General features: G+C 47.5%; 1 protein-coding gene across 3 annotated transcripts in view; it reads right to left on the bottom strand.

Annotated features, from left to right (window-relative positions):
- Nucleotides 1-15663, bottom strand: part of MAPDA (N6-Methyl-AMP deaminase) — a 40431-nt gene that overhangs the window by 20623 nt on the left and 4145 nt on the right. For 2 of the 3 annotated variants that reach the window (XM_078771707.1, XM_078771708.1), the window contains exons 2-4: nt 14644-14768; nt 7807-7867; nt 7639-7726 (exon numbers count right to left, since the gene is read on the bottom strand). In XM_078771707.1, coding sequence (XP_078627833.1) covers nt 7639-7726; nt 7807-7867; nt 14644-14768 — 274 coding nt within the window. Of the gene's footprint in view, nt 1-7638; nt 7727-7806; nt 7868-14625; nt 14769-15663 lie in introns of all 3 variants that reach the window. The other variant, XM_078771709.1, reaches the window with a different exon arrangement.

The following is a 15663-nucleotide window of genomic DNA, read 5'->3' as shown; positions in this document are numbered from 1 at the left end:
AGCCCCAGGGCGCGTTTCAGCGAAGCCCGATCGCTAGGCGGAGCCATATCGAGCAAAGGGCGCAGACGCTCCTTATCCGGAGAGACGGAGCCATGGGTCACGGTGTACCCCAAAAGGTCTACCGTGCGTAGAGAGTATCGACACTTCGCCGCATTCATGGTTAAGCGATATTTCCGCGCGACCTCGAGGAAGCGTTTTAGATTAGCGTCGTGATGCGCCTGGTCATGCCCACAAACCGTAAGATTGTCCAGATAGACAAAGACATCGGTCAAATGCTCCTTTGCAACGAGGTCATCCATAGCTCTCTGAAAACAAGCGACGCCGTTCGTTACCCCAAAGGGAAGTCTCGTGAACTGGTACAACCGCTGACCCGATTCAAAGGCTGTAAAGACGCGATCAGCCCTAGAGATGGGGACTTGATGATACGCACTACGTAGATCGAGTGTGCTATAAACGGAATACAGGGCCACCTGGCGTACTAGGGCGTCCATCCCCGGTAATGGGTAGGCATCCAGTTGTGTAAATCGATTAATCGTTTGCGAATAGTCGATTACCATTCGCCTGCGGTGGGCCTCACTCCGCACCACTAAGACTTGAGCCCGCCACGGTGACCTACTGTGTTCTATGATACCGTCCTTCAAGAGCAGGGCCGTTTCTTCCGCAATGAATTGCGCGTCCGCGCGAGAGTAGCGCCGCGATTTGATGGCTACAGGGGTACAATCAGTGGTCAGGTTGGGAAACAGTGAGAGTGGCTCCATGTCCATTTGAGCGAGGGCACACACAGCGAGCGTGTCCGGCCCTCCGAAGTCTATTTCCAAACGACCATGCCGCTTAAGGAAATCAAGTCCTAACAGAACGTCAGCGCATAAGGCCGGTAATACCATGAGATACACGTCCGGGAACGTGCGTCCATTTATCACAAGTTTCAATCGACACGCCCCTTTAGTGCTCAACCGAAGTCCCTGAGAAGCCATAAAGATCCGACGGGTTGTCCCGAGAACCGGCCACCCATGTTGATGCACGAGTCGCTGATCAATAAAACTATCCGTGGATCCCGTATCAATCAGAGCTTGCGCAAAAACGCCCGCGACTGTGAGCGGAATGAAGGCCTGCGCTAGGCCGGCAGACCCGGCAGGTATAGTTCCGGCCGGGCGAGAAGATCGCGCCTCGCGGGTGGATCCCACGCCGGCAGCAATCCTTCGGGCCTCAGCAGGAGCATTGAAGTCAGTTGGCTCATCGGTAGTTCCATTTGCCAGAGTGGGTGTGGGGTGGTCATGAGAGCAGCCGCCAGATGGCGCTCGAGCCACGGGAGAAAGATCTCTGCCATCTGCAGAGTCATATGCCAAAGCATGTAATTCGCAAAAGCTTCCATGAGATGGTGCTCGAGCCACGTGAGAAAGATTTTTGCCATCTGCAGATTGACATGCCAGAGGGGGAGCATGTAATTCGCAAAAGCTGTCATCAGATGGCGCTCGAGTCACGTGCTGCGTTTGCCGCACTTCGAGAGGCATTTCCAAAGTAGGAGCATGTCGCTTGTTTGAAGTAGGCGTTTGAAAGCCAGTCAAGGTTGGATGCTCTGTGACCGGTCGCGTTCGCGCCATTTGTTTCGGCGGCCCGACGTATCTCACCAAGGTCGGGCAAGAAGCCAGGGGCCCGCGAGGAGGAGAGCGGCTCATCAAAGCTGTGCAAGGCGCCCCGTCCGGTGCGCGATCCGTTGGCTCAGCGATGAGCCCATTCAGGGTCGTTCGGGACTGCATGCCCCGAGCGGCCTTTCTGCAGACTTTTGCAAAATGGCCTTTGGTAGAGCAGAGGTGACATGTCGCCTCTCGAGCCGGGCATTCAGAGCGAGGATGCTGCCGATTGCCACAAAAATAACATTTTGCATACCGGGCAGTCCGTGGCCTGGCAGCGGCGGCCGCAGTGAGGCAGGATGCGGAGTCCGCTTCCGGAGCACCCAGGGGCTCGGCCGTCGTGGGGGTCTGGTCCTCCTCCGTATCCTCGGCGGTGGCCCTCTCGGGTCGCGCGAGTTGCGAGGTCCCCGCCACGACTCGTGGGTGATCATATGCGGTCAATTGTTCTCGAGCATCTGTGTATACGCGTGCCAGCCGTAGTGCTTCTGTAAATGTCAGCTCCGCGACCTCCAGGAGACGGAGCCGCAGGACTCCAGAACTAATTCCGGATATGAATGCATCTCGGAGCAAATCGTCCTGCACTTGCTCGTGAGTCCGAACGTCCTGCACGCAATCTGCCAATAAGTAGCGCAGCTCCTGGGCAAAGCGATCGATCGATTCAGACGGTTGTTGCCGTCGCTGAGAGAGTTGATGCCGGCCGTGCACAGCGCTCCGTTTCTTTACGTAGAGGCGCGTCAGCTCGGCCAGGGCCGTATCATACGTCTCAAATCGAGAAATGGTCTTATAAAGAGTGTGATGGACCTTGGACTGTAACACGGACAGCTGCATCGCAGCGGTTGGCTCTGTCTCGTGAGCAGCGAAGTAATTCTGCAGCGTGTTGAGCCAGTGAGCAAACTCCGATGCAGATCCTTCAGCTTGAGGGTCGGCACCGAGAATCGGAACCACGATCATCTTGTGGTCTGCCATTCGGCGAACTAAATGATATTAAATGTCGTGAAAATCAAGTGCAGACACGACTTTACCTCTGGGTAGGCTTTAATATCATTTAGATCGATAATATCTCCTGTAACAATACATGCAACAATAGGCATTAAATCAGAGCATTTCAAGCACAGCAAAGGTAGCTTCGATATAACAATGGTTCGCGCAGCGCAGCCTTTGGGGGCGTACATACCATTCAACTACTGGATAATGTCACAGTGAGTCCCGCCGGAGTGTCCGCACGCCCCGAGTGTCCCGGGTCTTATAGACGGCCCCCCTTTTCGTGGCGAGCATCCCTGGGTTCACCTTGGTATAATTTCACTACATATTGGAAGCAGGCTGATTGGTCTGTAGTTGCAAGGATCTGTTTTTGCACCTTTTTGTGTGAAGCAGTAATGTTTGCTGAATTCCAAGATGCTGGCAGATGACCTTGAGCAAAAGAGAGGGTGAACAGAACAGAGAGTGGGTGAGATGGAGCGGCAGAGCAGGATTTTAGGACCCGTGGGCTGATGCCGTCTGGTCCAGTTGCAGAATCAGAGTCGAGGTTTGATTTAAAAAAAACTTCTCCACCTTGTCAGGACAGAAGGACACAGAGTCCAGGAGCAGTTGGGTTCGCCTGGGAAAGGTGGGAACAGAGAGAGATGGGTTTGGGACACAATATTTTGAGGCAAACAGAGTTGAGGCATTCGGCTTTGTCACGTGCGGTGTCAACTGAGTAGCCATTTGAGGTAAGGGAGGGGATGGAGGGGGAACAAACACCAGAAACGGATTTGACCATATGCCACCAGGATTTGGAGGAAGGAGACAGGTTTGAGAGTTCAATCTTGAGTGTGGAGAGATAGTGCTTCCTGGCACTCCTGAGGGTAGACACACACTTGTTTCGAGCTTGGTGGAAGGAACTGAGATTGCCTTCAGTTGGATTTGCCTTCCAAGAGGCAAAGGCAAGTTGTTTCAGGGCAACTGCCTCTCCACAAGATTCAGTGTACCATGGACGGGAGGAAGGGCAAGACAACTGAAGACGAGATGGGATAAATCTGTGCATGAGAGAGAGCAGTTTGCTTTGGAAGAATTCCCAGGAAGAATTCATGTCAGAGGCAGTATAGATGGGAGACCAGTCCAGATGATTGATGGCTGCTTGCAGACCATGCCAGTCGGCCTGAGTGAAAGGCCAGACTCGTCGGTGCTGAGGAGGCTCTCTGAGAATGGCCAGAGAGATGTCCACTTTAACAAGCACATGATCAGAAGAACCGATTGGAGCAGAAGAAGAGCAGCAGACATTTGCAGGGAAGTTAGTCATAACCAAGTCCAGAAGAGAAGATACTCCATTGACTGAGATCCGGGTCGGGAAATTGACAGATTGTGTCAGTCCCAATGAGTCGCAGAAGTCCTTTGCTGAGGTGCCATGGCTGGTGAGAGATGAACCCACACCCAGCCAGCTGGCATGATGACAGTTGAAGTCGCCACATATGAGGAAGAGAGAGTTTGGATGAGTTGATAGAAGTTGGTCCATGTTGTCCGACAGCAAAATGTAAATGGAGTCATCACTGTTTGGAGGACGGTACAGAACACATATGAACAAAAGGTGGGAGCAGAGAGGAAGCCGTAGCCAAAGGTACTCCTGGGGGTGGGGTGGAGAGAGGGCAGTGCAGGGAGAGTGAGGAAGAGAGTTTTTGATAAAGATAGCCACCCCACCACCAGGGCAAGGCTCAGGTCTATCGTACCGGAGGAGGGAGTAAACAGGAAGATATATTAAGGAATCAGAGACATCTTGAAGGAGGAAAGTTTCTGTTAAGCAGATTAAGTCTGGATTGTCAGAAGCAAACTGAATGGAGAGATCAATCAGGTTTTAGTGAAGGCCCCGGATGTTTGAGGTCCATACCGTTAATGAGGAGAGAGGGGGAGCATCGGGTGCAGGACAGGGGAGAGGAGGGGTAGGGTCAGATGAAGGGTGAGAGGGGGAGGTAAGAACAGCAGTTGATAGTGAGTCAGAGATTACAGAAGAGTTACAAGAAAGGGAAGGATGAGGAGGACGAAAGGTTTGATGGTGATGGGATGAGGCACAGTGAGGGGTTGTTTGAGGGGGGGGGGGGCAGAGGAATGTAGAAGGTTGGGGGAGGTGGAAGTATGAGATAGAAGGGAGATGAAGTGGGGAGGAGGGAGCTTTGAGTAGGAGGTGGGAGGAGGGAGAATTTGGGAGGGATGGTTGGGGGAGGAGATTTGAAGGGGAGGGGTTGGGGGAGAGTTTTGAATGGGAGGGGCAATGCTTTGCTCTCTGCACGGGGAAGCTTCATCGTGAGCAGCCGTGTTGGGAGATCTTGCTGGTGGTTGTGAAGAAGCAGAGCTGTGGGTTTACACGCGCGGCTGGAAGAGCAAGCTGTACGCCTGCCGTTCGCGTCGCGCGGCAGGCCTGCGTCACGCAAACGAGCGCGGCCTAGTGAACGAGGGCGACTGAGGCCTTCTCCCCACCAAGGCAGGAGCCGCATGCGGATTGCGCGCTCGGGGCCTGGACGATTCTGACGAGACAAGCCAGCCAATTTGAGCTACGGCCCCTACTAAATAACACGTTTTATTTTCCAGTTATTTTATCCCATCGTCTGTTTTCAAGTCTGTTTGTGGGAGCGGTCCATTTAGGAATTTAGTTTTATTTTATCGTGCATTATTTGATTACCTCAAATCCACTTACGACCAAACCCTTAAATAGGAACAAATACCTAAATAGGACCAAACACTTAAATATGACCAAACACTTAAATATGAACAAACCCCCACCCCCCCCCCCTCCTGCCTTCCCATGCCTCCTCCCCCCAAGCCCTCTCCCTCCCACGGAACTTCCGTTGTCCCTGTTCTCTGCTGTTGTACTTGTGTGCTTCCCTCTCTCTCCCCATCTTGTCTCCCGCTCCCTTTATTGTATGTTTTGTGTGTCTGTCTTTTTTGTGATTGATGTTAGCCCTTTCACGAGCCTCGATCTTGTATACAAAAATGGCAGCATGCAGAATCATACAAACAAAATCATAAGACTAAACAAACAAACAATAAAACCTGTTTTGGGGGGCAAATCCCCCCTCCCCCCCCCCCCCGGATAATTCCTCAAACCCCAACTTTTTTAATGCCGTGAACAAACTTTGGTAGATGAATGGAACGTTGTGGTCAAGTTTCATTGGAATTGTATGTGTAGTTTCTGAGAAGAAAGCAAATACCTATTTTGGGGGGCAACCCCCCTCCCCCCAGTAGATCCCCTCAGGGCCATATTTTTTATTCCGTGAACAAACTTTGGTACATAACGGGTGATGAAGGTTGTGGTCAAGTTTCATCAAAATAGTGTGCATAGTTTCAGAGGAAAAAGCAAATTCCTATTTTGGGGGGGGGGGGGGGGGGGTGAGGGGGGGGTCAAGTCTGGATCCACTTTGATACCCAGTAAACCCCCTTAGACCCCGATTTTTTTTTTATGCCATGAACAACTTTAATCACAACATACCAAATATAATTTGTGCCAAGTTTAGTCACAATCCCATCAGCGGTTTCGGAGAAGAAGTTTCAAGTGTTTACGGACTGGCTGGCGGACAGACGATGCGCCATCGCATAAGCTCCCCGGAACTATGTTCCAGGTGAGCTAATAATCTGTTGAGCCACCTCAGAGGAGTTGGGGATAAAACCAAAAAATGTTTATGGATCCATGTTTATATATATGGATCAATGACTGACTGACTGATGGAAGGAATGATGGACGGACTGACTTCGTTATGGCTTTAACATCTCATCTCGACTTTATCATGGATGAGCTCATCTATCTATAATTCCATTAATCTCTGTGTGTATGTGTGTTTGTATGTGTGTATGTGTGTATGTGTGTATGTGTGTATGTTTGTCTGTGACCGCTGTTTCTCGACAACTACCGGTCCGATATACTTGAAACTTGCCAGGTATATTGCTGGGGACCCGAGGATGTGCCTTTTCAAGGTTTGAAATTAATCGGACAAGTAGTTACCGAGCTATGGCGATTTCTTTACCAAACACTGCAAGCCGTTCGCTTTGGACCAAACCATTGCATGTAAATAGAGGGGGGGGGTTCTGTGGTCGTTGCGAATGGACCAAACCATTCATGTAAATAGAGGGGGGGGGGGGGTTCTGTGGTCGTTACTGCCACGTGGTTTCAAAGTTTTTTTTTGTTGTTGTTGTTTGCACGCATGTTTTTTTGCACCCACGTACGGGCACGCCCTAGGATGTTTACACACACACACCCATACACAAATTTTTTTTTTTTTTTTTTTTGGCAAGGAACGGGCACCCACGTACGGGCACGTCCTAGCTTATATATAGTACGGGCATGCCCTAGTCTATCTATAATTCCATTAATCTCTGTGTGTATGTGTGTTTGTATGTGTGTATGTGTGTATGTGTGTATGTTTGTCTGTGACCGCTGTTTCTCGACAACTACCGGTCCGATATACTTGAAACTTGCCAGGTATATTGCTGGGGACCCGAGGATGTGCCTTTTCAAGGTTTGAAATTAATCGGACAAGTAGTTACCGAGCTATGGCGATTTCTTTACCAAACACTGCAAGCCGTTCGCTTTGGACCAAACCATTGCATGTAAATAGAGGGGGGGGTTCTGTGGTCGTTGCGAATGGACCAAACCATTCATGTAAATAGAGGGGGGGGGGGGGGTTCTGTGGTCGTTACTGCCACGTGGTTTCAAAGTTTTTTTTTGTTGTTGTTGTTTGCACGCATGTTTTTTTGCACCCACGTACGGGCACGCCCTAGGATGTTTACACACACACCCCCCTACACAAATTTTTTTTTTTTTTTTTTTTTGGCAAGGAACGGGCACCCACGTACGGGCACGTCCTAGCTTATATATAGTACGGGCATGCCCTAGTAATAATAATAATAATAATAATAATATTGTACTTGCCTCACCATGCCACTAATTTAGCCACTTCATATTTACAAATAACGGATCCAACAACAAATGAGGGTAACATAATTGATTGCCAAGCAAAAGGTTAACTTAAAAGGTGTATAATACCTGTGTGTTCCTCTTCCCTCGGAGTGCTTCTGAGCTCGAGATACTTCACACCATCTTGAGAAAACTCCTTTATCACATCTCCAGTGACCTGTGTTAAATGGATCCCAAATAATTAAGCAATTAGGTGAATGTCCAGCAATGTATTCTCAAGATGCAAGGTATGCTTACCATTTTCACAGATTCTTCATCTTCAGTAAGTTTATGAATTATTTTGAATGCTTGAAAGCACCTACATGGAAGAAGGCAATATGGAAAAGATTAATAAACCTACGAACTATATCGACATAATATTCTCCGTAGGTGATTGTGTCTGTCTGTCTGTCTGTCTGTCTGTGAGTCTGTCCAGGGGAGTGGCTACACCCGGTCTGGGAGGGGCTTCAAAAACAAATATCCACCATTTTGTTTACTCGCATAGATTTGAGGCCCCTTTTGTTCGCCCCATGGTGTCTTGCTCTCTCACAGTTTTATTTCAACTCTAATTCGATATCTCATTTCATTTTTCACAGTCGCTAACATGGTTTTAGACTCAGTTGAAAAAAACGGGAATAAAATTCGATGAAAGTTACCGTTTATGGAACAAAATGCATTTTCAAAGGCCTATAACATAAAGACCATTGCTTTCCATTTGATGACAGTCGTCACAAAAAAGTCAACAATGTGGGGAGGGGCAGAGCTTCGTTCACTTATCGCCACAGATGGGAAATTGCCGACAGATATTTCTTCGTTCTGATTTAATTAATCATTATTACACGGAAGTAAAGGTAATCCTGTTAAAACGATGTTTGTTTATTTTTCCGCACAAATTTTCAAGGCTGAATCGTTCACATCCAGGATTAATAAACAAACTCCATTTCACGTGTGCATGGACATGTAATTCACATTTGTAAAATAAATAAATAAACATATACGGGAAATTTCCAAGAGATATTTTTTCGTTCTTATTTTATAAGTTATGTCCACGTACACTTTAAAGAAGTTTATTTGAAATCTTTAATTTAAAAAATGTCATTTTGTACGCTGTAACGAAAAGAGTAACTTTGGTTTTCGTGGGACAGAAAGGTGTTATGTAATGTTCTTATACACCACCCAAAAGACTTTCTTCCCAGGGACTTTTCTATTTGAGCTGTATTCTTTATATAGTCGGAATGTTTCATTCTTTAGACGGTCACAATAAAAAGTTACAATTAGGTATTCTGCACGTGGGGAGAAGGGCAGAGCATCGTTTACATGTCGCCACTCGCGTTTGTAAATGCTATCTCCAAAATGAATAAAACAATGAGGGAACAGAACGAGACCGCCAATGAACGTTAACCCAGATTTGCACGGGATGCTGAGCAACAAAGACATTGGAAGGTAATGTGTGCTCAGCAAGCATATAAAAGAGCAGCCATAAAGAATCCGGATGAAGTATCGGATAATATTGTTGAAGATCATCATTGCGGTGTGAGTCCGATGACGTCACCATGCGTGTACTGTTCAGCGAAACATTTCACTAATGAATGAACAGGACAAGAGGGCGGATTTACACTGTGTTGCTCCAAGAGAAAAGTTCAATTACCTCTAATATTTGCCGTACCTGCTCGATTGAAACAACTGCCCGAGTGAGGGGTGAAGAGGGGACTGGGGGAAGGGGAGAGGAGACGTGGAGGGGAAGAGGAGACTGGGGGAGGGGGAGAGGAGACTGAGGGAGGGGGAGAGGAGACTGGGGAAGGGGGAGAGGAGTGAGGAGGAGTTGGAAAGGAATGAGGGGAGAGGAGTAAAGCGACCCTCACTCTCCCCCGTGTGTGTGACCCACTCTTCCCCGTGTGTGTGGCCGACTCTCCTCCATGTGTGTGGCCCACTCTCCCCCGTGTGTGTCTAACACACTCTCCCCCGTGTGTCCAACCCACTCGTGACCTTGTTGGCCTTAACACCTGGGGCTCGCTATAATCTATAAACCCAGGTCCTGATGCTATAAACTCAGGTTATGATCCCATTTTTGGTTTCATTGTCTGTTAATGTCCTTGCAATTGATGCCAAGGTACACTGATGTCTTCCAATGTCCTTGATCTACACCAACCACCACCAATCCTTGAAGCCACCCAAGAGCATTAAACAATGCAGAAGAAGAAGAGGATGGAGCACGTTCAGTAGATAATAAGATGTAGATGCGCCCTTCCCCCACTTTAACTATTGTTGCATTGTGTTTTGTTCAGACATTCATGTAAACAAACAACACTGGAACAGCAGTTGTCATTTTTAAAGGGCTCCCCACATGCAATTTGGTCCTATTAGTCAGGGAGCCCCAGGGTTTTGGTGGACACCTCGAGCTATATTTGTTTTCCCAATGTTTTTGCAAACTTCAGACCTTCCTGAACAATATTCCAGAGGGCAACCTTCTGAGATCAGTGTACCTCACTGTGAAAATTGCGTTTACATTTATACCGCAGGGTTTCCGAGAGCCGATTCGGCGACTATATGCAATTTCCACATACATTCAACAAAAATAATGCCACCAATCAAAATTTGGTATCAAAATGACCAGAATGATGAAGCACATTACATAAAATAAACAAAAGGTAGATATATGATATTTCATTCAAATGAGAGACACAATCATGAAAATTTTCAAGAAAATCTTTGGGTTTAGCCATTAGCATCATATAAAAATGGCCTTATCTGCATGAATACTCATGTAATATCATTGTTCCATGTATCAACATCATCCCCATTCAACCCTCTATCACACCACATATACAGGTTTCCGATGAGATCCGATATTCACACAAATTTAAATAAGAATTCAACCTTACCCCCTTATTGAGGGCGCGACAGAGAATGTTGAATGTCGATCAATTTTCAACAACAAGGTGCAGGTCAGAATACTCAAGATTGATATGATTGTAATGAGATTGTATCTAAGTTGAACCCAGGTGTTATGCTCTCTCTAACCACTGAGAGGCGTCTATAAGAACTCGGACGGCCATCGCTCCTAAACATTCCTGTGACATTTAATCTGTGACGTAGACTCGAATGGTGCGTATATGTGGATGATCCAGGCTTGCTTGCATTGATCGATAACTGCTGAACATCCCCTTGATTCCATAATCCTGATATATTGCATGATTGTATTTTTACAGGATGTTGCCAGAGATCGAATTGTCGTTAAACCTACGACTAGGTCAAAGTTATGGTTCTGATTACCTTCGCAAAAGCGGAAGGTTATGTTTTGATCGCTGTGTATTTATTTGTATGTCTGTGTGTGTGTGTGTGTGTATGTTATTCGCATAACTCAAAAAGTATTCAACCGAATTGCATGAAATTTGGTGGGATGATTGGTTATTATACGGGACACATTTGATTAGATTTTGGGAGCAATCGGGTCAAAGGTCAAGGTCAAGGTCACGAAAAGGTCAAAATCGTATTTTTGTTGTTCTGTTCCCTACACTCCCATGCCAAGTACAGAACAGTAGCTGCGGCGAAGGTATGCGCTCTACCGAGTGCCCGTTCTAGTTTTCATTACAATGATAGGTATTGCCTTTTTCTCATTATGTGCATGAAAATTAAATCGTTCGGTCATATTGTGTGATTTATTCAATCGTCGACGACGCTATCATCTGAACCATCACTTTCAGCGAGCGTTGCAAGGTTCAGTGCTCGCTCACATTTGTCCTTCTTTCCTTCACATTTGCAAGCCACACAACATGGCACTTGATATTTCTGGCAAGAGCAGATGCGAGTGCAATTACTTGTCACACATTTGCAGCTTGAGCGATTGTGTGATTTCTGGAAATGGCGGCAATATCATAGGTACTGGCAGCAAATGTTTCCCGTCTTCCAACTGAATGCCCTGGCCGGAGGCATCATTGGAACGGAAGAGACATCTCAACAGATGCTGCTTGAATGCATGTCCTCTGTGGGACAAACATGGAACGTCCTTCGAGTTTCCCCCAGCGATGAACACATGGGCACACAGTGCTGCTCACGAAGTGAACGTTTTTCCACCACATAATGCTATCAACAGGTTCCTCGCTGCTCTTATGATTAAATCTGTCACCTCTAAGTTGTCGCTTTCTCCACATCGTGCAAGAACTTCACAATCTATTTGGTGATGAAACTGCAGGACCTTTGTCTTGCCAATGCCAGAGATGAAGTTGCAGTCATCTTTTCCAGAGAAGGCAAAAAGGAAAGGCTGGGGGTTGCAGTCGCTCAGGCCCAGAAGCTTTGCCAGCTCATGAACAAGTATCCACTGATCAAGAGACTTGTTAAAATCCAAAACTCGACATCATTTAGCAGTGTAGTTGAATAGTACACCAGAATTACCACAAAGTACACCAGCATCACCACTAAAGCAATTTACTGATGTACAGTGCATTCAGAAAGTATTCAGACCCCTTAACTTTTTTCACATTTTGTTATGTTGCAGCCTTATGCTGAAATCGTTTAAATTCATTTTTTCCCTCATCAATCTACACTCAATACCCCATAATGACAAAGAGAAAACAGGATTTTAGAAAGTTTTGCAAATTTATTAAAAAGAAAAAACTGAAATATCACATTTACATAAGTATTCAGACCCTTAAGTCAGTACTTCGTTGAAGCACCTTTGGCAGCGATTACAGCCTCGAGTCTTCTTGGGTGTGACGCGACAAGCTTTGCACACCTGGATTTGGGGATTTTCTGCCATTCTTCTCGGCAGATCCTCTCAAGCTCTGTCAGGTTGGATGGGGACCGTCGGTGGACAGCCATTTTTAGGTCTCTCCAGAGATGTTTGATTGGGTTCAAGTGAGGGCTCTGGCTGGGCCACTCAAGGACCTTCACAGAGTTGTCCCTAAGCCACTCCTGCGTTGTCTTGGCTGTGTGCTTAGGGTCATTGTCCTGTTGGAAGGTGAACCTTCGGCCCAGTCTGAGGTCCTGAGCGCTCTGTTTCACGTTTTCATTCAGGATATCTCTGTACTTTGCTCCGTTCATTGTTCCCTCAACCCTGACCAGTCCCCCAGTCCCTGCTGCTGAAAAACACCCCCACAGCATGATGCTGCCACCACCATGCTTCACCGTTGGGATGGTATTGGGCAGGTGATGAGCGTTGCTTGGTTTCCTCCAGACATGACGCTTAGAATTGAGGCCAAACAGTTCAATCTTGGTTTCATCAGGCCACAGAATCTTGTTTCTCACAGTCTGAGAGTCCTTTAGGTGCTTTTTTGCAAACTCCAAGCGGGCTTTTGTGTGTCTTTCACTGAGGAGAGGCTTCCGTCTGGCCACTTTGCCATAAAGCCCAGGTCGGTGGAATGTTGCAGTGATGGTTATTCTTCTGGAAGTTTCTCCCATCTCCACATAGGATCTCTGGAGCTCAGCCAGAGTGACCATTGGGTTCTTGGTCACCTCTCTTACCAAGGCCCTTCTCCCCCGATTGCTCAGTTTGGCCAGGCGGCCAGCTCTAGGAAGAGTCCTGGTTGTTCCAAACTTCTTCCATTTAAGAATTATGGAAGCCACTGTGCTCTTGGGAACCTTCAATGCAGCAGAAATTTTTTTGTCGGCTTCCCCAGATCTGTGCCTCAACACAATCCTGTCTCTGAGCTCTGCAGGCAGTTCCTTCGACCTCATGGCTTGGTTTTTGCTCTGATATGCATTGTCAGCTGTGAGACCTTATATAGACAGGTGTGTGCCTTTCCAAATCATGTCCAATCAATTGAATTTACCACAGGTGGACTCCAATCAAGGTGTAGAAACATCTCAAAGATGATCAAGATAAATAGGAGGCACCTGAGCTAAATTTCAAGTGTCATAGAAAAGGGTATGAATACTTATGTGAATGTGATATTTCAGGTTTTTCTTTTTAATAAATTTGCAAAAGTTTCTAAAATCCTGTTTTCTCTTTGTCATTATGGGGTATTGAGTGTAGATTGATGAGGGAAAAAATGAATTTAAACGATTTCAGCATAAGGCTGCAACATAACAAAATGTGAAAAAAGTGAAGGGGTCTGAATACTTTATGAATGCACTGTAAAAGCATGGGCAAAGCAATTTAGTAATGTAAAAGCATGGTAAAGCAAATTAGTGATGTAAAAGCATGGTTAAGCAATTTTGCAGTCCCATGCCCTGTTTTGCAGTCGCACGCCCCGTTTTGCAGTCGCACGCCCCGTTTTGCAGTCGCACGCCCCGTTTTGCAGTCGCACGCCCCGTTTTGCAGTCGCACGCCCCGTTTTGCAGCCGCATGCCCCTTTTTGCAGCCGCACGCACCGTTTTGCAGTCGCACGCCCCGTTTTGCAGCCGCACGCCCCTTTTTGCAGTCGCACGCCCCGTTTTGCAGTCGCACGCCCCGTTTTGCAGTCGCACGCCCCGTTTTGCATTCGCACGCCCGTTTTGCATTCGCACGCCCCGTTTTGCATTCGCACGGCCCGTTTTGCATCCGCACGGCAGGTTTTGCAGTCGCACGCCCCGTTTTGCAGCCGCACGCCCCGTTTTGCAGCCGCAAGCCCCGTTTTGCAGCCGCAAGCCCAGTTTTACAGTCGCACGCCCCGTTTTGCAGTCGCAAGCCCCGTTTTGCAGTCGCTCGCCCCGTTTTGCAGTCGCACGCCCCGTTTTGGAGTCGCACGCCCCTTTTGGAGTCACACGTTCCGTTTTGCAGTCGCACGCCCCGTTTTGCAGTCGCACGCCCCGTTTTGCAGTCGCACGCCCCGTTTTGCAGTCGCACGCCCCGTTTTGCAGTGGCACGCCCCGTTTTGCAGTCGCACGCCCCGTTTTGCAGTGGCACGCCCCGTTTTGCAGTGGCACGCCCCGTTTTGCAGTGGCACGCCCCTTTTTGCAGTGGCACGCCCCTTTTTCAGTCACAGCAATGTCAGCAATGTTCTCAATTAAATTCTAAGCGACAATTATAGCAGCAATGTCATCCATTACAATGATCATCAGAAATGATCTAGTCCGAGAATAGCAGGACTTCAAAAACAGGTTGGAGCCATACGCATCATCCCAAATCCACCAAACCTCATTGCTAATACACCAAACTACCTGTGGACGGACACTCACTCATCCAGTGTCCTGCTTCGTCCTTTTTCGAACGAGGTCATGTTCTGCCCACCAAGATGGCGTCTTCGCATAAGCTTGGTCAAGGTGTGATCACTTATGGAACCATTGAGGTGTGCATGCAACTCCTGGAAAAGATTTTTATTTCCCAAGAATTAAAGCTTGGCTATATTTAAAGCACATATTTCTGAAACCATTTATTCCTACCCTCTGTGTGGGTGGTAGGAAGACAAAATGAGATTGCAAGTAGTGGTAAGGAGGATTCAGAGTTCACAATGACAGAATGGTGTAACTTATGGACATTTCCAATCAACTCCAGCACAACAGTGGCACATACAGCGTGTCTCAATAAAATGTATATACACTTCTATTAATCAGAAAAACGTATTAACGAGCAGAGAGAGGGGAGATGTTGAGTGTTACTAATACCTAACATGGATGGCGTTATCGTGTGATGGAATGGTTGCACATAATCAGTCAGTGCCTCTGGGTATATGTACACGGGGCGGATCTGGCAAAATTGCTCCTGTTGTTTGAGAACTCATGGTTCGTTGGTTAAATTGGTGATCCAAACCTTTCCAATGATGTTATGGATGACACTGGGTGGGGACCAGAGCTCAATGGATCCCAGTGACTTTGCAATAGGGGCATCAGTACGAGGTCTGAGCCAATACTCAACATGTCATTTGGGAGGACCATTTCAATAAACTGTCTGGGCCACAGTAGTTGTGTGAGGTTGGGCATGTCGTGCATGGGCTCAGTGTACTGTATGACAATCAAGGCTCTTTCCTTGAGAACCATACATGTACGTGGTGCCATCACCCAGGAAAACGTGGTGCTTAGCAGAGCGGACTGAGATGTCTCAGACTCCATGAAGAGTGGACCTGCTGTTATCTCCACGTCAATATCTTCAAACACCAGGCCGTCAAATTGGAATTCTCCTCCGTTGCGTGTCAGGGTGAGTCTGGTGTCACCAACAATTTGAATTGGGGAGGACCCATCCGCCTGAGGAGCGAGCGGACT

This window comes from Myxine glutinosa, chromosome 2 (genome assembly GCF_964187855.1).
Source record: "Myxine glutinosa chromosome 2, kmMyxGlut1.1, whole genome shotgun sequence".
NCBI classification, from domain to species: domain Eukaryota; kingdom Metazoa; phylum Chordata; class Myxini; order Myxiniformes; family Myxinidae; genus Myxine; species Myxine glutinosa.
Note: the sequence above shows the minus strand (reverse complement) of the source record. Positions and strands in the feature narration are given on the sequence as shown.